This window comes from Rutidosis leptorrhynchoides, chromosome 4 (assembly GCF_046630445.1).
Source record: "Rutidosis leptorrhynchoides isolate AG116_Rl617_1_P2 chromosome 4, CSIRO_AGI_Rlap_v1, whole genome shotgun sequence".
NCBI classification, from domain to species: Eukaryota; Viridiplantae; Streptophyta; class Magnoliopsida; order Asterales; family Asteraceae; genus Rutidosis; species Rutidosis leptorrhynchoides.
The window spans coordinates 48,835,819-48,860,103 of NC_092336.1; the positions used below are offsets into that span (position 1 = coordinate 48,835,819).

Sequence of the window (24,285 nt, forward strand, 5' to 3'; positions counted from 1 at the left end):
CCAAACGAAATAGTTGACCAGAGTTGACCAAAGTGCACCAGTTGCCCCACGGCTATTTCCTTTTTAGTCAAAAGCAGATTCTTCAAGAAAGTAAAAAAGCACCATTCCAAAATAGGAATTAGCTGTTATATTCTTTGTATTATAAATCAAATAGCAATAGCAATTCATTGTAAAGATATCAATTCAAGTTTATGAATAATCACTGATCAATATCAATTCAATACTACAAAATCAGTTCATATTGTATCAATTTAAACACATAGTGCATCTGCAGCCGCTACGGCTTGACAGACTAAACACGATTATATATAGGGGTTTTTATCATATATACTATTCTTAACTTTTAAAATCACATATTTACCTCTTCAATTTACCAGAACGCGAACATATACGTTTTTGGACCTTTGATTTGGACGACATTGATCTTCCGTTCACCAGATCACCGGCGCATTCTAGGTCTTCCAACTCTTTATTCACTTCATTTAACCGTTTTTCCGACTTTTTAATCAGTTCATTTAGTTCATTTAACCTGTGTGATACATGACAAAAAAAAATTGAAAATTGACCACATGTCATATATTTAACTGAGATGTACAAGCTCAGTAACCATACGTTGGGATGATGAAGTGCACGTACTGATCTCCATATGAGTTAGAGCTTCTATTTTTGATTCCTGATACATAATTAAAAAAAAATTCGTCAATCCAATCCCATTAGAAGGAAATGAACTGCTGAATATAAGTTTTTTTAGTTGCTACTAAGTATATATATACATATACATATGCAATACACAATAAATATAAAACAAACGGTTAAAATGAAACTGAAGGTAATCTAATATCGTCAATGCAATCTACCTTTTCCCTTCATTACTACTTGTTCACCACGATGGGTTCCCGGAAGAACCTGCATATGAAAAAGTATATAACCTTAGACAAGTGTAACGAGAATTTAATAAACTTGTTAGTGTTAACAGTAATATTTATTATTTAATGTAAATAATAATGAGAACAGAACCTTAAGAAGAACGTCACCCGTCAATGTTGGGACTTGTATAGTTTCTCCCAACCTTGCCTGCAAGTAGATATAAAGGCAGGCTCATCAGGTAATTAAAATATAGAGATAATGAAGTAGATGAATAACTTAATATGGCCGAGTCTTATTACCTGAGTCTTATTCAGAAAAGCATCAACATGAATATCTGGTCCTTGTCGTCGAAAAACAGGGTGATCTTGCACCTACATATTTATTTATCATCATTCATGATATACATAAATATGCATAATCAGCATACACGTGCAGATACGTACATATGCAATTTTTCTACACACCAAAACCAATAATATGACCCATACATTGAATCCTTGAGAAAATAATAGGGGCATATATGAAACTTGATATTACCTTGATGACAACATAAAGATCACCAGGCTGGTTACCATCTGGATCTGCCCCACCACTTCCAGAAATACTTAATTCTTCATTTGTATCAACTCCTGAATCAATCATGGATGGTGTGTGATCATACATACTTAAAGATAAAAAAAATAAATAGTTATATATTTATATTCAGAAAAAATACAATTTTTTTTTACATCAGCTTATCATACATCTGATGTGGATGTATGATAAGCTGCTGTGAAGTTTTTTTTTTTAAATGGTTTAGTGTTTGGGTTTAGTCCCTAAACCCAAAACCCTATACCATTCGTGTTAAAAACTCAATCTAAACCCTAAATCTAAATCCTAATTACTAAACCCTAAACAATATTTTTCATCCGCTCATTAGTCATTTTTCATTAGTTTTGGTTATCATACATCGATGTATGTTAACGTGCGGTATCATACATCAGATGTATGATAACAAGCTGTGAAAAATAAAAATAAAAAATATTTTTTTATATTCTAAATAGTAAAAATTAACCTTGGAAATTAAAAAATCTGCAATCTAAACTCTAATTTTAAAGATATAAAAAAATTAAATTTGATTATCCCCTTATCCCCACAAAGGGGTGCTTAGAGCTGGATCTTCTCCCTATATATATACGTAGTAATAATTAGTATTAATAATGACCTGGCATTATATCTACTTTCACCGACTTTGGTCCTCTCACAACCTTCTTGGCATTGCATGTCTTGCATGACCGCTGTATGTAAACCAACATTGTAGTATAAGTCATGATGGTTCGGCTAACATTATATTATGTGGTCATATACATTTTATGTGGTCCAAACTTCAACAACCAAATATAGTAACAGTAACGGTAACGGTAATAAAAGTAATGTAAATGAAAGTGAAAACCTAACAAACAAATTTTTGGGTAACACATATATACATTTTTATTTATTATAACATACCTTAAAGCCAAATATACCAGTTCCACCACAAACTTTACAAGTCGACTCGGTCTCGAAGACTACGTTTCTGGTACATCCCAGCACAGCTTCCATAAAGGAAAGTTCAAGGGTTACCTGCATATCATGAAAAAAAACTAACGACCCAATCATACACAAAAAGATCACCAAAAAAAAAACAGACCTTAACATCATTGCCACCAAAATCGCAATCAACTGGCCCACCAAAACCACATTTCTGATGATAAGACTGACAGACAAATACCAAAAGTAACAACATTATTATAATCAAACAACAATATAGTATTATAATTATTATAACTTCAGCCAATGTTGCCTGAAGGTCGTTAGAAACTAAAAATTCACAAACAAAAAACATTATAAATGGAGACCACCGCATGAATTGATTTCTTGATTCTACTTATTTATAAAAGACAGATAGATATATAGATTGTACATGGTCATATTGTGCTCGTTTCTCCTCATCTTTCAGAGCCTGCAGGCAGCAATGAACGAAGGTAAAGTATGAGAGCGTTGACTATAGATGGTAAAAATAAGTTGGAAAGATGTGACATTTTAAGATGGTATATCCTGAAATAGTTCGTTTATCATGAAAATATCATAATAAAATAAATAAAAATAAAACAGATGTTAACTACTACTACAACAACAACAGCAACAGATAGATAGATTGTACCTGGTCCTGGTCATATTGTGCTCGTTTCTCCTCATCTTTCAGAACCTGCAGGCAGCAATGAACAAAGGTAAAGTATGAGAGTGTTGACAATAAATGATAAAAAGTAAGTTGGAAAGATGTGACATTTTAGAATGGTATATCCGAAATAGTTAATTTATCATCAAAATATCAAAATACACTAACAAAATAAAACAGATGTTAAACAACAACACCACCACCGTACCTCGTATGCCTTTGAAATTTTCTTAAACATTGTTTCAGCTGCTTCTGGATCATTTTTATTTACATCTGGATGCCACTTCTTTGCTAACTAGAATATTCAAATAGCACAACAGAGTAACTAACTACTTAATTAATAATAGAGATATACATCACATCTAACCAAACGAACAAGCAAACTCACAAGAAATTGCATAAATCAAAACAATAAGGTTGTGAGAAATGACTAACCCCACTTACCCACCATGTAATAGGCGTTCTTAATTTCTGATGCAGTCACATTCTTATTGACTTTGAGTGTATCATAATAATCTTTAGCAGCCATGTATGCTGGTTAAGATAAAAAAAAAAAAGTTCAACGATCAACCATGGCGGCGAAAATTAATCAAAGGCTAACGTAAATGGTTCCCGTGTTATTAGCCTTATTGATATGATGGCTCCAGATAAAAACTTTTAAAGAGCTAGATATGCAGAAACACGCAACTATTATATTGCTAATGCTGTATGATCTTACCACCAACTACACAATCAAGGTGTTAATAAAGTGGTAATCAATGCCAGCTAATTCATATGCACAAAAAGAAAAAAACTTGGTGTGCTTTTATGATGAAAAGGTGAATCTTGGTTACAAAATAACTTAGTTGCATTAATTAGTATAAATTGTAAACCTGGGTTGTATTCATGATACATTTGCCCGCAAGAAGTTATGGAGCTTCAAATAATAAAGAAATTCATATATATTGGACAGAGAAATTGATACATACAAGTGCCATGAATCGATCTAGTATTTCCAAAACACGCATTAACCTTTACAGAATTTGCCCGATATCTCGAATTAACAACTGCAACAAATTAAAAAACACACCTGCATCATTAATAAATATAGCAACAGAAGCTACAAATATAAACATAATAATGCTTACCAGTTTTGTAATATTGAGAGTTAGGAATGATGTAGTAATAATAAGTATGAATGGATGTACCAAACTTTCTATAACCTCCTTTAATCACCGATTCATACAACTGCATCGTAATTACATTTACATATTTACATACACATATATAAGACAATAACTAAAAAGTACGGAGTACATAAATACACAAATACAAAATATAATAATAGTACAACTGAGAAAGGGAATGCATACGGTGGAATCGTTGGAGAAGGTTCGTCGAGAAATCAATGACAAGAGTTTAATGCCGTTATAACGAACCATTTGTATTTGTAATCAGTATTAAATTAGTGGAAAAACAAAACTTAATTTTTAGGTATCTGTGAGTGTTAAAAAGGGGATTTACAGTAAACCCTAAAAACCCTGACATTGTGGATTTGGAAGGAAATCAAAATCAAACACACTTTCCTTATTAGTCTTTTATCACGAAAGAAAAGGAATGAATTGCAAGTCAAAGTGGAAGAAATTTTCCTCCCAAACTTGACTGATTTGTGAGGGAGGGAACGTCTCATTTTATATTTTATATTTTATAATATACACTTGTATACACATTTTGGGTTTTAAAACCGTATGATGAATGATAAATGATACTCCATAAATGTAAATGATATATTGATAAATTGATAATATGAATACGAACTAGTGAAATGATCCGTAGAAGTACGGGTTTGTTTAAACGAAACAGTTTAACGATATGTTTTAGGTATTAAGTGAACGTAAATGCTAAAGTCATTTAGTTTAATAACCCGTGAAATCACAGATGACATACTAAGAAACTCGTCAGCTGAACATTTCATCAAACACCTAAAATGCATATTAAACAATTCACATTCAATCATAAGAGATAATATTGGTTGTTATTTTATTTTAAAGTGTAAATTAAGATATAAATTTAGAATTGGTTTCCTTCTGCCTAGCTTTTATACCTTCTCGTACTCAATTAAAATAATTAAAAATTATTTAATTTTAATAATTAAAACAATTATTAATAAGATTTAATAATAATAATTAATTAATAAGATTTAATTTTAATTCAAAATTATTTAGATTAATGACATCACCCACCATTCTTAGATTTTTTTTCTTTTGTTTTTTAGTTTTTTTTTTACAAAACAATTAGCCTAATAATGACATCATCATTATAGGATTTTAATAGAAATTATAGATGAATACACGAATATGATAATGATATATACACCTGTTGAAAAGAAGAATTAAATTAAAATGTTAATTATTGTTAGTTCTAAAATAAGTAACGTAATTTAAGTTAAAGATTAAAAATATAAATGTAAATAGGGTTGTAAATGAGCCAATCTAATAACGAGCTACTTAAGTTCAACTCGTTAAAAGTTCGATTTCGAGTCGTGTAGAGACCCGTCCTAATCCGTCTGGACGAATACATTACATTTGGTTATATCGCGAGGTACTTGACCTCTATATGATACATTTTACAAACATTGCATTCGTTTTTAAAAGATAAACTTTCAGTACATCGAAAGTTGACAGACATGCATACCATTTCATAATATCCAACTATAAATGACCTAATCTGTCATTTACTTAATGATAATCTTTATTGAACTCAACGATTTGAATGCAACGTCTTTTGAAATATGTCATGAATGACTCCAAGTAATATCTTTATAATGAGCAAATGCACAGCGGAAGATTTCTTTAATACCTGAGAATAAACATGCTTAAAAGTGTCAACCAAAAGGTTGGTGAGTTCATTAGTTTATCGTAATCAATCATTTCTATCATTTTAATAGACCACAAGATTTAATTTTTATAGTTAACTGCAGGAACACTCATCTGCAAAAATCATCTTACAGGAACACTCATCTGTATAAAATTCATTCATATGGTGAACACCTGGTAACCGACATTAACAAATGCATCTAGAATATCCCCAAATATACAGGTTCACTCATCTGTATATAAAATCGAAGTACTAAAGCATCCATAACCTGGATGGGGTTTGTTAGGCCCGATAGATCTATCTTTAGGATTCGCGTCAATTAGGGGGTCTGTTCCCCAATTCTTAGGCTACCAAGCTAAAAGGGTGATATCCGGTATAATGATCCAGCCATAGAATGTAGTTTTAAGTACTTGTGTCTATTTCGTCAAACATTTATAAAAACAGCGCATGTATTCTCAGTCCCAAAAATATATATTGCAAAAGCATTTAAAAGGGGAGTAATGAAACTCACGATACAATATTTTGTAGTAAAAATATTCATACGACGATACTGAACAATGCAGGGTTGGCCTCGGATTCACGAACCTATATCAGTTTTATATACCAAATAATATTATAAACATATAATGGCAATAAATCAAGTATTGCATAATATATTTTCATATTAATAGTTATAGTTATAAAATAGTTATAGAAATCTTATACCTGTTATACATTTATTAATATCATTTATTAAATTTTTTTAAAGGCAGGTTTTAATATTATTAGTTATTAATGTATTTTAACTATTATATTTTATAATTTATCATTTTTTATAATATATTACATTTTTTGTTATTATATATTTATTTTTAATATAATGTATTAAATTTATATCTATATAATTATTTTGATATTCTTGATATATATCGTTATACATATCATATTAGTATGTACATGTACTATATAGATACTTATATATAATATTATAAATATAATTAATGTTTGTCATAATATATTAAAATATAATAATATATATTTAAAAAAAATTATAATATATGTAATAAATATATTTCTCTATATAAATATTATATGAACTAGAAATTTTAATAATAATAACCATAATAATAATAATACTATTAATAATGGTAATAATATTAATAATGATAAATATAATAATAATAATTTTAATAACAATGATAATTTAATAAAAATGATAATTTTTAATAAAAATGATAATTTTTAATAATAAAGATACTTTTAATAAAAAATAAAATTTTAGTGATAATTTTGATGATGATGATAATAATAATAATAATAATAGTAATAATAATAATAATAATTCTAATAATAGTAATAATTGTATTAGACCATAATCATCATGGATTCATTATCATCATCATGTTTCATCATCATCATTAACATAATCTATTCATTATCATCACCATGTTTCATCATCATCATCATAATCTATTCATCATCATCACCATGTTTCATCATCATCATCATAATCTATTCATTATCATCACCTTAAACTCGTGATCGTTACCTCTATAATTTCGTATCATCATCATTTTAAACATGTCATGATCATAATCATAATCATTCCATCATGATCCATCATCATCACGATATCATTTGCCATAAAATCATCATCATCATAATTCTATTGTTATCATCGAGCATCATGTATCTATTTTCCTAATGTGATGACCCGAAAATTTTTGACTTATTTAAACCAATTCTCTATACGATTTATTATTTTAACACGCTAAACAAAGTCTGTTAGATTGAGTCTCAAAATTTTAGAACTGTTTCATATATACAATTACCTTTGATTACTCTCGACGATTCATGAACAATTATATGTATGTATATATATATATGTACAAGTAAAAACGACTTTCCTACAGTAAAACCCTATTTGCTACAGTAAACACTATTTACTACAGTAAACACTATTTGCTACAGTAAACACTATTTGCTACAGTAAACACTATTTGATGTCGACGAACTAGCAAACAAAAACAGAAAAGGCGGCCATGCGATTGCATGGCAAAAACACTGAAAACTCATGCGATCGCATGAGCTACAGTAAATCGAAAAGTACTATAAAAGGTCAGTTTTGCTCGACGAAATTTTTATAATTATTTATGTAACTTAAATTTTAATTTATAATTATAATTATAATTTAAGTTTAATAATAATAAAGTATATTCGAGGGTGTTTTAATTCGGGTTTCAAACCGCTTTAAGCTAAGGAAATATTGGGTATTGTTCTTGAATCCAAGGCCAACCATACAGTCGTCTACCATCATTACGTCTACGCAATTTGCCAACAATATTGAGTCTCAATATTAAACTGTGAGTTATAGATCCCTTTTTAAATACTTTAAATATTTTTGGGCTGAGAATACATGCAATTTATTTTAAACGCGATAAGACACAAGTACATACTAAATTCTACACTGAGTTAAACTGGAAATCCCTTAGCTTTGGTAACTAGTAGCTGCCAGTACATAGGATATGGACTGGTGGGCGCGAATAATTGTATATGGATCCATAGGGCTTGACATCCCCGTCCGAGCTAGAGCGCTAGCCTTTTAACGGACGTATGTTATTTGAGTTTAAGACACGTTGGTTTGCGTGTATTAAAACGAATGGGGTAATTATCACTATAGCGTTAAGTTTAGTTACCAGGGTGCTCTGTTACGTAGAATCTATTGATAAACTTTTGATGAAATCTTGTGGTCTATCTTTATACATGTTTATGACTCGAGCAATTAAACCTATAACTCACCAACATTCGTGTTGACTTTTTAGCATGTTTTATTCTCAGGTCCTTAGAATGCTTCCGCTGTGATGTGCTTGTTGCCTGCATGGAGTCTCTCATGCTTTGTACAAAGTTTATTGCATTCAAAATAAAACTGCGTTGTGTAATAAATAATTGGACTGTGATGTCAACCTGTAAATTAAAGACTTATGTATTTCGGGGTTTTGCTTATACCTAAGCACTCGCCCACATGTTTATAACTTTCTATGTTTAGAAAGTCACTTATTTTAATGAATGCAATATTTTATCAAAACGTATCATATAGAGGTCAAAACCTCACTGTGGAATCAATGATTAACGTGCCGCGTCAATAGCGATTTTGACGGGTCGTTACAGTTGGTATCCGAGCTTGAGGTCATAGGGAACCAGAAATTACATTAGTGTGTTTAACTGGTAATTGTTATGATGCATTAGTGAGTCTGGACTATGACCATATCTGTTTTTACTGATTTTTGCTTATTATTTGGTCAAAAACATTATATGTGATATATTTATATGCTAACGTAATTGTTGTTTCAATTATGTGATAGATGACTTCCTCTAATCCTATCATTTTGTACGACTCGGAATCGGACACTGAATCTATTCTATCCACAACTGAAAAGGGCGTTCCAATACCTATTAAAGAAGAAATTGTGTTAGCCGGGGAATCTCAACTCCCGGTAAACCCAGAGGAGGTTCCAGCTCCACCCAGCTTTAGTTTTCCGGAGCCACAGTATCGTTGGCATGGACCCATGATCCCTGGAGTAAACGAGGATCGTCCATTTCTAAACAAATATGGACATTGGTCCAGATATACCGCCGACGGGCGGGTTGTGCCGATTACGCCTGGCAGATTTCGGTTCATGACCACCGGTACATATTCTTGCAGTTCGTCATCATATTCTCCTACACATGACTCAGACAGTTCGTCATCAGACGAGATCAGTAAGGAGGAGGATTTCGCTAATGAAATAAAAGAGATCACTAAGGAGAAATTCCAACTTGCTATAGATAATAAAAACAACCACAATAATAAAATGTCCTTAATTATTAAAAAAGAACAGGACCATTCGATCCGTAACCACCCTTATTGTATTAAACCCACTGAGGCAACGGGTACCTCAAAACCCCAACTAAAAATAAAATACACTGCCAGAATGTCTGTCGGACCATGTGCACACAAACAATTGGCAGAGAGAACCAAATGGGAAGAAGTTTCTGATAGTTCTGAATTAACGACCTCGCAACCATAAATCTTCCATGCGCTATTTTATTGCTTATGTGTGCTACTCTATCTTGTTATGTAAAATAAGCATATGTAAAATATCAGTATTGTATGGTATTGTATTATTTTGGTTTATTAATAATAAATGCATGGAATGATTATTTGTATTATTACTACTTATTATTATTATTATTACATAATAATGTAGTAACTCGCTATAATTTTTCATAGTGGAATATTATTAGGATTTTAGTAGTTAATTCCTTGTACTAGCTATTATGTATGAACTTAACGGGTAGGTAATACCCTAGAAATAATTATAAAATGCTAATAAGAAGAAAAGTCTTTTATAATAATTGGTTCATATTATTAATATGCTACGATTAACTATTGACAACTCATTTTACCTATAATATTCTATATGATTAAATTATATCTGTTGTGTTTATTGAAGAAACATGTCTCAAATGTCGGATGCTGAGTTTGAGCAACTAGTCGAGAAACGTGTGAATGAAAGAATTGCTGCAACCGAAGTAGCAAAAGCAACAGCCGAAGCAGCAGCCAAAGCAGCAGCCGTAAACACAAACTCACGAAACGGATGCTCATACAAAACTTTTCAAGGATGCAAACCACAGACGTTTAGTGGAACCGAGGGACCAGTCGGTCTAACCCGATGGTTTGAAAAGATGGAGTCCGTTTTCAAAATCAGTAATTGTGCGAACGGAGACAAGTCAAAGTATGCTTCGTGCACGTTGCAAGATGGTGCACTTACTTGGTGGAACAATTATGCTAAAGCAGAAGGAATAGATACGGCATATGATATCTCTTGGGAAGAACTGAAAAAGATGCTAATCGAGGAGTACTGTCCTCTAAACGAGATCAGAAAAATGGAATCTGAGTTACGTAATCTGAAGGTTATCGGCGCGAATCTCAATAACTATGAAAAGCGTTTCATGGAACTAGCCTTGTTGTGTCCCGAATTGGTGCCAAACGAGAAACGAAAGATAGAAATGTATATTGACGGTTTATCGATCAATATCAAAGGAAATGTTACATCGTCCAAACCGAATACGATGCAGGAAGCCATGACAATGGCACACCAACTCATGGACCAGATCACAGAGAGTTCGATTAAGGCACCAATTACCGAAGTCAAGACAACTGAAGGAAAGAGGAAATGTGAAGACTATAAGGGCAAAAGTACTCACCTGAAGAAACAAGAAACTTTTAAAGGTAAACAAGATGGGGCAACTGCAAGTCCAAACTATAAGGGACCCCATCCGTTCTGCAAAAGATGTTACACACATCATGCAGGTTATTGTCAAGTGGTCTGTGATAAGTGCAACAAGAAAGGACATGTGGCGAAAGATTGTTATGCCACCGTTTCTGAAGTAAAGACAAAACTGACCGATGTCAAGAAATGTTTTGGATGCGGGAAGTCTGGTCACTTTATAAATCAATGCCCTGATAAGGAGAAGAACAAAGAAACCGCACGTGGGAGGGCATTTAATGTTAGTGCCAGTAAAGCACGTGAGGATCCTAATCTTGTCACGGGTACGTTTACCGTTAATAATCAACTAGCTTCTATTATGTTTGATACGGGTGCTGATAGAAGTTATATGTGTAAAGACTTTAGTTTTAAACTAAAATGTGCATCATTACCTCTAGACGATAAATATACTATTGAATTAGCTAATGGAAAACTGATAAAAGCCGATAAAATTTGCCATGGTTGCGAAATGAATCTCGCTGGTGAAACCTTCAAAATCGATTTGATACCCGTAGAATTAGGAAGTTTTGACATAATCGTTGGCATGGACTGGATGTCCAAAACAAGAGCAGAAGTTGTTTGCGCTGAGAAAGCAATTCGCATCCCTCATAAGGATGAAACGTCATTAATGATTTATGGGGAGAAGAGCAACTCAAAGCTGAACTTTATCAGCTGTATGAAGGCCCAGAAACTTATAAGAAAAGGTTGTTATGCTATTCTGGCACATGTAAAGAAGATCGATATTGAAGAAAGAAGCATTAATGACATGCCGGTTGTAAGAGAATATCCCGGAGTATTTCCAGAAGAATTACCGGGGCTACCTCCACACAGATGTGTAGAATTCCAGATTGAACTCATACCAGGAGCTGCACCTGTAGCCCGATCTCCATATAGACTTGCACCTTCAGAAATGCAAGAATTACAAGACCAGTTGCAAGAATTATCGGACCGTGGATTTATTCGTCCTAGTTTTTCACCTTGGGGTGCTCCTATTCTGTTCGTCAAGAAGAAGGATGGATCTATGAGAATGTGCATAGATTACCGAGAATTAAACAAATTAACGATCAAGAATCGGTACCCATTACCGAGGATTGATGATTTGTTTGATCAATTGCAAGGATCAAGTGTTTATTCTAAGATTGATCTACGCTCCGGATATCATCAACTGAGAGTGAAGGAAGAAGATGTTCCTAAAACCGCGTTCAGAACCCGTTACGGTCACTATGAGTTTCTAGTCATGCCTTTTGGATTAACTAATGCTCCAGCAGTATTCATGGATCTAATGAATCGCATCTGTAGACCGTATTTAGACAAATTTGTCATTGTTTTTATCGACGACATATTGATTTACTCGAAGAACAAGGAAGAACATGAGCAACACTTAAGACTGGTACTGGAGATACTCAAGAAAGAAGAATTGTACGCAAAATTTTCGAAGTGTGATTTCTGGTTACAAGAAGTACAATTTTTAGGCCATGTTGTCAGTAAACATGGAATTAAAGTTGACCCCGCCAAGATCGAAGCCATTAGTAAATGGGAAACACCGAAGACTCCAACACAAATCCGCCAATTCTTAGGTCTTGCTGGTTACTACCGAAGATTCATTCAAGATTTCTCTAGAATCACCAAACCCTTAACTGCATTGACTCAAAAGGGAAAGAAGTATGATTGGTCCACAGAACAGGAATCCTCATTCCAGTTATTAAAGAAGAAGTTAACGTCTGCACCCATTTTGTCATTACCGGAAGGAAATGATGATTTCGTGATCTATTGTGATGCTTCACGCCAAGGTTTAGGATGTGTATTAATGCCACGCACAAAAGTCATCGCATACGCCTCACGACAACTAAAAATTCATGAAAAGAACTATACGACTCACGATTTGGAACTTGGAGCAGTAGTTTTTGCACTCAAAATATGGAGACACTATCTATATGGCACCAAGTGTACAGTGTACACCGACCATAAGAGTCTTCAGCATATTTTTGATCAAAAACAACTCAATATGAGGCAACGTCGCTGGGTAGAGTTGTTAAACGATTACGATTGTGAAATCCGTTACCACCCCGAAAAGGCTAATGTTGTAGCTGATGCCCTAAGTCGAAAAGAAAGAGTAAAACCTCTTAGGGTCCGAGCTTTGAATATTAAAATTCGTACTGATCTCACAAAGCAAATTCAAGCAGCACAGTTAGAGGCTTTAAAAGAAGAAAATGAAAAAGGCGAAATGAGCAGAGGGTTAGAAAAACAGCTTGAAGTAAAAGCCGATGGAACCCTGTATTTTGCTGATAGGATATGGGTACCAAAACATGGTAATCTAAGGCAACTAGTACTAGATGAAGCACATAAAACGAGGTACTCAATTCACCCAGGAAACGGGAAAATGTACCACGATCTCAAGAAGTTTTATTGGTGGCCTAATATGAAGACAGAAATTGCTACTTATGTAAGCAAATGTTTGACGCGTGCAAAGGTCAAAGCTGAGCACCAAAAGCCGTCAGGATTACTGCAACAACCAGAAATTCTGCAGTGGAAATGGGAAAGAATAACTATGGATTTCATTATGAAATTGCCAAGGACTGCAAGTAGTCATGATACTATTTGGGTGATAGTTGATCGTCTAACTAAATCAGCTCACTTTCTACCAATAAAGGAGACAGACAGTATGGAGAAATTAGCACACCTATATTTGAAGGAAGTAGTTTCCAGGCATGGTGTACCCATCTCTATCATATCTGATCGCGACACCCGATTCACATCACATTTCTGGCAGTCATTACAAAAAGCATTGGGAACTCGATTAGATATGAGCACCGCTTATCACCCACAGACAGATGGTCAAAGTGAAAGAACAATACAAACATTAGAAGACATGTTACGGGCATGCGTGATTGACTTTGGAACCAGTTGGGATCGACACTTACCGTTGGCAGAATTTTCATACAATAACAGCTATCATACGAGCATCAACGCAGCGCCATTTGAAGCACTTTACGGTAGAAAGTGCAGATCTCCTATATGTTGGAGTGAAGTAGGAGAAAGACAACTTACTGGACCAGAAATTATTCACGAAACCACCGAAAAGATCATTCAAATACAACAGCGATTGAAAACGGCCATGAGTCGCCAAAAGAGTTATGCTGATGTAAGAAGAAAACCGCTAGAATTTCAAGTGGGCGACAAAGTCATGTTGAAAGTGTCACCCTGGAAAGGCGTTGTACGATTCGGTAAACGAGGAAAGCTAAGTCCTAGGTACGTAGGACCCTTTGAAATCACCGAAAGAATTGGAACAGTTGCTTATCGATTAAAGCTACCGCAAGAACTTAGTAGTGTTCACAACACATTTCACGTGTCAAATTTGAAGAAATGTTTAGCTGAAGAGGATGTCGTAATTCCTCTTGACAAAATACGAATCAATGATAAACTCCATTTTATCGAAGAACCTGTTGAAATCATGGACCGTGAGGTCAAACAATTAAAACAAAGCAAAATACCGATAGTTAGGGTTCGTTGGAACGCAAGACGAGGACCCGAGTTTACTTGGGAACGTGAAGATCAGATGAAGCAAAAGTATCCACATTTGTTCACTGATATGGCTCATGAAACAGGTACTACTCAAAATTTCGGGACGAAATTTTCTTTAAGGGGGAGGTACTGTGATGACCCGAAAATTTTTGACTTATTTAAACCAATTCTCTATACGATTTATTATTTTAACACGCTAAACAAAGTCTGTTAGATTGAGTCTCAAAATTTTAGAACTGTTTCATATATACAATTACCTTTGATTACTCTCGACGATTCATGAACAATTATATGTATGTATATATATATGTACAAGTAAAACCCTATTTGCTACAGTAAAAATTACTTTGCTACAGTAAAACACAATTTGCTACATTAAAACACTATTTGCTACAGTGAAACCGTATTTTGCTACAGTGCTACAGTGATTTGCTACAGTGAAACACTATTTGCTACAGTGAAACACTATTTGCTGCAGTAAACACTATTTGCTACAGTAACACTATTTGATGTCGACGAACTAGCAAACAAAAACAGAAAAGACGGCCATGCGATCGCATGGCAAAAACACTGAAAACTCATGCGATCGCATGAGCTACAGTAAATCGAAAAGTACTATAAAAGGTCAGTTTTGCTCGACGAAATTTTTATAATTATTTCTGTAACTTAAATTTTAATTTATAATTATAATTATAATTTAAGTTTAATAATAATAAAGTATATTCGAGGGTGTTTTAATTCGGGTTTCAAACCGCTTTAAGCTAAGGAAATATTGGGTATTGTTCGGGGTATTGTTCTTGAATCCAAGGCCAACCATACAGTCGTCTACCATCATTACGTCTATGCAATTTGCCAACAATATTGAGTCTCAATATTGAACTGTGAGTTATAGATCCCTTTTTAAATACTTTAAATATTTTTGGGCTGAGAATACATGCAATTTATTTTAAACGCGATAAGACACAAGTACATACTGAATTCTACACTGAGTTAAACCGGAAATCCCTTAGCTTTGGTGACTAGTAGCTGCCAGTACATAGGATATGGACTGGTGGGAGCGAATAATTGTATATGGATCCATAGGGCTTGACATCCCCGTCCGAGCTAGAGCGCTAGCCTTTTAACGGACGTATGTTATTTGAGTTTAAGACACGTTGGTTTGCGTGTATTAAAACGAATGGGGTAATTATCACTATAGCGTTAAGTTTAGTTACCAGGGTGCTCTGTTACGTAGAATCTATTGATAAACTTTTGATGAAATCTTGTGGTCTATCTTTATACATGTTTATGACTCGAGCAATTAAACCTATAACTCACCAACATTCGTGTTGACTTTTTAGCATGTTTTATTCTTAGGTCCTTAGAATGCTTCCGCTGTGATGTGCTTGTTGCCTGCATGGAGTCTCTCATGCTTTGTACAAAGTTTATTGCATTCAAAATAAAACTACGTTGTGTAATAAATAATTGGACTGTGATGTCAACCTGTAAATTAAAGACTTATGTATTTCGGAGTTTTGCTTATACCTAAGCTGTAACGACCCGCATTTTTTCGATCATACTATACTTATAAGATTAATATTTATATAAATTAAACCTTGCCAACATGATAAGCAATCCAATTTGTCGAGACTTATATTTCCGAAAAGAGTTTTACACAACGTTTGACCGTCTAGTTTGACCGATGATATCATGAACTATACAATATATGATAATTATACGTTTGTGTATATAAATGTATATATACATATTTAACATGATTAATAAATGTTTTAATATCTCATTTTGTATTAATAACAACAAGTTATATGTGTATTTTGAAACTACTAACTTAAGTTTTCAAAACGATAACTATACGTAACGTTATTTGACATAAATACTTAAGACATATAATGTTTATACATATATTGTATAAGTAATGTATTTAATCACTTTTAAAGACTTAAATACATAAAACCATATAAGTGTATTCACAAAAGATAGCTATATTTGAATCCTCATTCCATTTTTCACAAAATTTCTATACGTATACCTAGAGTATTTGTACTCGTATCATACCAAGCTCCTATACGTATTTACTAATAGTAAATACACATCAAAATCACCACCTAACCAGCCATTATTCATGCCATGAGGGCTAGGTAATTGAACTTGGAAGCAATTAGGACTAGATACATAAAATTATCACTTGAAATTTTGTCCATGTATACTAAAGGCCACGTTTTTTTTAGCTTATATGTATCATCATTTTCATTCATTTTAACTTCAAATTTTTTTAGCTAAACACACATTATCTCTTACCCTTTGAACTCCATAACAATTCAGTAACTTACCAAGAAGATCTAGCCATAAAAACCTTACTTAAACACCATAAAGAAAACCATACAAAAACACTTCAAGAAAACCCTCCAAGAACACCAACTTACTTCCAATCTTTCATCCACTTCTATCACCCTTTTGATTCTAGCTTCTTACTCCTCTTTTACAGCAAACTTATCCAAGGAACTTGAGGTAGAATCTATGTTCATAACCTTATTCGATTCATATATATATAGCTATCTTATTTTGTGGTACAAAAGTTTAACAACAAGAACATAGTTTGAATGTTTTCAAACTTGTTTGCAAACTAAGTAGATCCTTCTAACTTAACTTTTAAAATACTTCAAGACATGTAACATAACTTATTTATATGTTAATTTAACAAGGTAAAACTTGGTTTTTCAAAGTATAAGTATTTTTAGAAAAATGGTCATTAAATGATTTTGTTGTAACAAAAATGTTTAACTTCATATGTTTCACTAATGTTTCACTTATGCCGTATGATTTTGAATACAAACCAAGGTATTTACAGTTCATAGTCTTAAAGAAGAACTCGATCCAAGAAGATGGCAATTTGAATCAACGAAAACGGACTTGTAACGAAGAAACTATGACCGAAACAAAATTGGTTATCCTAGATCATTTCAACTACGGGATCAATTGGAAAAAAAGATATAAATCACATATTTCTAAGATAACATGATATTTTATATATGTGTACTCATAATTCAATTTCATATGGTTCAGGATCACCCGTAAACAACACGAGAAGATTAATCATAAGATCCCATGATTGTACGCAACACGTCATTTGACAACACCGGTACCATGGGTCAAGATTAATCTCGACCAATACATATACGATGGGGTTTTATTTATTTCGTTGGGGGTTTTATTTATTTCATTGCGGGTATATTAAACATCTAAAAATGAACCATTAAAATTGAATTACTAACAACGAACTGCTAACTACGGACTAAGGAAATATTCAAAATATTAAAAGTATAACAAGTATATATATATATAACGTTTGTTTTAAAATGAAAACATATTGATATATTATATATGGATAGGTTCGTGATATCAACCGGAAGACCGAGTCAAAATATATATATCATCAAGACAAGAGTGAGTATATAGTCCCACTTTTAAACTCTAAATATTTCGGGATGAGAATACATGTATTTTATGTTTTACGATATGGACACAAGTAACTGAAAAATATGTTCTACGTTGAGTTGTACCACTGGCATACTTCCCTGTAGCTTGGTAACTAATATTTACAGCGGTATTGTAAACGCGAATCCTGTTGATAGATCTATCGGGCCTGACAACCCCAACCGGACTGGACGACCAGTATTCAACGGTTGCACAGTACTTCGTTTTGTGACTACACTTGGTACGGTGTAGTAAGATTTCATATTAAAGGGAATATGCGACGTGAAAATGTTAAGTATGGTTACCAAGTGCTCAACCACTTAGAATACTTTTATTAAACTGTTTATATACGAAATCTTGTGGTCTATATATATATTGCTGCCGGCACTAAACCTATATCTCACCAACTTTATGTTGACCTTTTTAAAACATGTCTATTCTCAGGTGATTTCTAAAGCTTCCGCTGCATCATGTTGGATCTAACCAGGATCTTGCGTACGCATGTTTGTGTCAAAAATAAAACTGCATATCCGAGATGTTGTATTGTAAAATATGCTAGAAACCGTGTTGTTGTCATCATTTGTAAAGTTTGTAAGTCGAAGATTATCGCTAAACGTTAACCTTCTTTTTATTGTCTTAAGCTTGTAACAAAAATAATGGTTATGGTTTGTAATGTATAATATATGCAGTTTTCTTTCAAAAATGTCTCATATAGAGGTCAATACCTCGCAATGAAATCATACGTTATCTAACGCGTTCTTATGGTTAAGGACGGGTTATGACATGTGGTATCAGAGCGTTGGTCTTAGCGAACCAGGTTTGCATTAGTGTGTCTAACCAAGAAGTCGTTAGGATACATTAGTAAAGTCTGGACTTTGACCGGGTCTGATTTTAAAAACCATTGCTTATCACTGTTGGTTAAAAATTTATATGTAAATATTATGTAGTACTAATGGGTTAGTTGTTGTGTGATAGATGTCGGGCTCGAAACTTATTATCACATTCAGCGACTCCGAATCAGAACCTTCAGATTGTGTTTCAGTCATTAACATATCCGATGACGAAAGTGGTATTTTTGGGGAAGACTCACAATTTCCGGATGAACCAACTATAGAAATATCGGAAAGTGAACCCGAGGAGGAAAGTGAACCCGAAGAGGAAAGTGAACCCGAAGAATAAAGTGAACCCGAGGAAGAAATACTAGAAATTACGAAAGAAAAATTCGATCAAGGAAAGAAACGAAAAGCGAATGAATTAGAAAATTCAAATCCCGAACTTAGTGAGAATGACGTAGCACCAATTCCACTCAACACTACCACCCCTATTCCCGCTATTCCTATTAGTGCTATCCCCGCATCTAGTTCTTCGGCTCCTCAGCCAAAACGTAGGCAGACAGCTAGGATAAGCGTTAGGCCATTCATTGGAACTAAACGCCCTAGAAAATAGACCGAACGATGCACTGCCGTATTAAGCCATGGAATCATATAATGTTTTGTATAATATTATTAGTGTGGTTTGCTTAAAGTTTGATGTAAGATAAGCATATGTAAAATAGCGAAGTATGAAATGCAATAATTTTCCATGGTTAAGTATTATTTAGATTGTAGTAATTGATTCTGTACTAAGCTATTAAGTATGAACATTAACGGGTAGGTACTACCCAAGATATAATTATAAAACGCTAATAAGAAGAAAAGGCTTTTATAATAATACCTGGTTCATATTATTAACAAGCTATAAATGTACTATAAATACACACTACATCTATAATATTCCATGTGAATAATTATTTTCTTTCATTAGGAAATGGCGCGATTGAATCGAATGACGGAACAAGAACTTGAGGAACTCATCAACCAGCGAGTGAACGATAGAATGCTATGGGTCGAAGCTGCAAGAGCTGCTGCAGTTAACCCAAATCCTCGTGTAGGATGCTCCTACAAGACGTTTCAAGCTTGCAAGCCATCATCATTCAGTGGAACGGAAGGACCGATCGGTTTAACCCGATGGATAGAAAAGATGGAGACGGTGTTCAAAATCAGTGGTTGTGATGAAAAAGACATGACCAAGTTTGCATCGTGCACTTTACAAGATAGTGCACTCACATGGTGGAAGAATTATGTGAAGGCGGTAGGAGGAGATGTAGCTTATGATACTCCATGGGAAGAATTCAAAGCGATGATAATCACCGAGTATTGTCCAAGGAATGAGGTTATTAAGTTAGAAGATGAGTTACGAAGTTTGAAGGTGGTTGGTACTGAAATCACCAACTACAATCAGCGATTCATGGAATTGGTTTTACTATGTCCTGAATTGGTTCCAACCGAAGCACGGAAGATTGAAATGTACAAAGGTGGTTTGCCCAAAAAGGTCAAGGCAAACGTTACAGCATCGAAACCTAAGACAATTCATGAAGCTATAACCATGGCGAACGAGTTAATGGATCAGGTCATTCTGGATAAGAAAGCATCCAATACTGATGTGAAGGTATCAGGTAACAAAAGAAAGTGGAATGGAAATTATGATCGAGGTAACCAACAACAATCTTTTAAGAAACAAGAAACCATACAAGGTGCAGGTGGTGGTTCAAGCTTTGGTTATAAAGGACAAAGTCCTTTATGCAACCGATGTCACAAACATCATTTTGGTTACTGTAGTGTGTTGTGCACTAAATGCAATAGACAGGGACATCTTGCTGAAGATTGTAAGGCTCTCGTTACAAATGGTAACAAGACTCCTGCCACCAACGCAAATAGAACTGCTTTGGCTAACATTACTTGTTTTGGGTGTGGAAAACAAGGTCACTATAAGAGTCAGTGCCCGAATCAAGAGAAGAATGGCGGACCTGCACGTGGAAGAGCGTTTGTTATTAATGCTAGAGAGGCACGAGAAGACCCGGAGCTTGTTACGGGTACGTTTACCATTAATAACTTATCAGCATCTATTTTATTTGATACTGGCGCCGATAGAAGTTACGTGTGTATAAATTTTTACACTAAATTGAATTGTTCATCATTACCTCTGGATGCTAAGTACTTGATTGAGTTAGCTAATGGTAAACTAATTAAAGCCGATAAAATTTGTCGTGATTGTGAAATAAATCTAGCCGGAGAAACGTTTAAAATCGACTTAATACCCGTAGAATTAGGAGGTTTTGATGTAATAGTCGGCATGGACTGGATGTCCAAAATAGGAGCGGAAGTCGTTTGTGCCAAGAAGGCAATTCGTATTCCTGGTAAGGATAAAATACCGGTGATGATTTATGGAGAGAAGGGTAATTCAAAGCTAAAACTCATTAGCTGTTTGAAAGCCAAGAAGTGTTTAGAAAAGGGATGTTACGCTATTTTAGCACATGTTAATAAAGTCGAAAAGAAAGAAAAGTACATCAACGACGTGCCTGTGGCAAGAGATTTTCCTGAAGTTTTTCCGGAAGAATTGCCGGGATTACCTCCATTTAGATCTGTAGAATTTCAAATAGATTTAGTACCAGGAGCTGCACCAGTGGCCCGTGCGCCATATAGACTTGCACCGTCCGAATTAAAAGAACTTCAAAGTCAGTTAAAAGAATTACTAGACCGTGGATTCATACGACCAAGTACTTCACCGTGGGGAGCTCCGATTCTATTTGTTAAAAAGAAAGATGGATCTTTTAGGATGTGCATAGATTATCGTGAATTAAATAAGTTAACTATCAAAAATCGGTATCCACTACCGAGAATTGACGACTTATTTGATCAACTCCAGGGATCATGTGTTTATTCGAAAATCGACCTAAGATCGGGCTATCATCAACTACGTGTCAAAGAAGAGGACATTCCGAAAACTGCTTTTCGAACACGTTATGGTCATTACGAATTTTTGGTCATGCCGTTTGGGTTGACAAATGCGCCAGCTGTATTCATGGACCTCATGAATCGAGTTTGTAGTCCGTATTTGGATAAGTTTGTTATCGTTTTCATTGATGATATTCTTATCTATTCCAAGAGTGAGCAAGAGCATGAGCAGCATTTAAGGTTGATATTAGAGTTGTTGAGAAAAGAACAGCTATACGCTAAATTTTCTAAGTGTGCTTTCTGGTTGAAAGAAGTGCAATTTCTTGGTCACGTTGTTAATAGCAAAGGAATTCAGGTTGATCCAGCAAAAACTGAAGCTATTGAAAAATGGGAGACTCCTAAGACACCAACACAGATACGCCAATTTTTGGGTTTAGCCGGTTATTATAGAAGGTTTATTCAAGATTTTTCCCGAATAGCTAAGCCGTTGACAGCATTAACACAAAAAGGGAAGAAATACGAATGGACCTCGGAGCAGGAGAACGCATTTCAATTACTGAAGAAGAAGTTAACTACGGCGCCTATTTTATCGTTACCTGAAGGGAACGATGATTTTGAAATATATTGTGACGCTTTGCGACAAGGTTTTGGTTGTGTTCTTATGCAACGGAAGAAAGTTATTGCATTTGCATCCCGACAATTGAAGATTCACGAGCGAAATTATACGACGCATGATCTAGAATTGGGAGCAGTCGTGTTTGCATTGAAGATGTGGAGACACTACTTGTATGGGGTTAAATTCACTGTGTTTACTGATCATAAAAGCCTTCAACATATTTTTGATCAGAAACAATTGAACATGAGGCAACGTAGGTGGGTCGAGTTAATAAACGACTATGATTGTGAAATTCGTTATCATCCCGGAAAGGCGAACGTGGTGGCCGATGCTTTAAGCAGAAAGGAACGAGAACCAATTCGAGTACGAGCGATGAACATAAAAATTCGCATGAATCTCAACTCACAAATCAAAGAAGTTCAACAAGAAGCACTCAATAAAGAAAACATAAAGAATGAAATAATGAAGAAGTATGAGAAGCAACTCGTTATACGGGAAGATGGAATTCGATATTTTGCAAATCGTATTTGGGTACCGAAGTTGGGTGGATTAAGGAAGTTAATATTGAACGAGGCACATAAGACAAGATACTCGATACATCCTGGAGTTGGAAAGATGTATCAAGATCTTAAGACACGTTATTGGTGGCCTAATTTAAAGACCGACGTTGCAACATATGTTGGGGAGTGTTTAACTTGTTCTAAGGTCAAAGCAGAACACCAGAAGCCGTCAGGGTTACTTCAACAACCAGAAATCCCAGAATGGAAATGGGATGGTATTACCATGGATTTCATCACAAAGTTACCAAAGACTGCCTGGGGATACGACACCATTTGGGTGATTGTTGATCGTCTCACCAAGTCTGCACATTTCTTACCTATAAAGGAAACGGATAGAATGGAGAAACTATTACGATTGTATATAAAGGAAGTTGTTTCAAGGCATGGAATACCTATTTCCATTATATCCGATCGTGATAGTAGATTTACCTCAAAATTCTGGCAATCACTACAGGAGGCACTAGGAACTCGGTTGGATATGAGTACCGCATATCATCCACAAACCGATGGACAGAGTGAGAGAACGATTCAGACTCTCGAAGACATGCTCAGGGCATGTGTGATCGATTTTGGAAACGGATGGGATAAATATCTACCGTTAGCAGAATTCTCGTATAATAATAGTTATCATGCGAGCATTGGAGCTGCGCCATTCGAAGCATTGTATGGAAGGAAGTGTAGATCTCCTATCTGTTGGAATGAAGTAGGAGATCGACAATTAACTGGTCCCGAGATCATACATGAAACGACTGAGAAGATAGTGCAAATCAAGGAGAGATTGAAAACAGCCCGTAGTCGCCAAAAGAGCTACGCCGATGTCCGAAGGAAACCATTAGAGTTTCAGGTCGGGGACATGGTTATGCTAAAGGTGTCACCTTGGAAAGGTGTGATACGTTTCGGCAAAAGGGGTAAATTGAACCCAAGATATGTAGGTCCGTTCAAGATTATCGAACGCATTGGACCGGTAGCTTATCGACTCGAGTTACCGCAACAACTCGCCGGAGTACATAATACCTTTCACGTCTCAAACCTTAAGAAGTGTCTTGCAAAGGAAGACCTCACCATTCCTCTTGAAGAAATCCATGTCGACGAGAAACTACAATTCGTCGAAGAACCAATCGAAATCATGGAC

General features: G+C 34.6%; 2 protein-coding genes across 5 annotated transcripts in view; both read right to left on the minus strand.

Annotated features, from left to right (window-relative positions):
* The window catches only part of LOC139839491 (chaperone protein dnaJ GFA2, mitochondrial-like), a 98,493-nt gene that overhangs the window by 5,215 nt on the left and 68,993 nt on the right, over positions 1–24,285 (minus strand). For all 4 annotated transcript variants that reach the window (XM_071829566.1, XM_071829565.1, XM_071829564.1 and 1 more), the window contains exons 14-15: positions 613–673; positions 362–529 (exon numbers count right to left, since the gene is read on the minus strand). In XM_071829566.1, the coding sequence (XP_071685667.1) occupies positions 362–529; positions 613–673 (229 nt within the window). The remainder of the gene's footprint in view (positions 1–361; positions 530–612; positions 674–24,285) is intronic.
* On the minus strand, positions 844–3,593 carry LOC139904647 (chaperone protein dnaJ GFA2, mitochondrial-like). The gene is made up of 11 exons (XM_071886580.1): positions 3,513–3,593; positions 3,273–3,359; positions 3,050–3,094; positions 2,810–2,848; positions 2,537–2,602; positions 2,356–2,469; positions 2,072–2,144; positions 1,405–1,496; positions 1,167–1,238; positions 1,018–1,074; positions 844–906 (listed from the first exon to the last, which is right to left on the minus strand). Exons 1-11 carry the CDS (start codon positions 3,591–3,593, stop codon positions 844–846), a joined length of 789 nt encoding a protein of 262 aa, XP_071742681.1.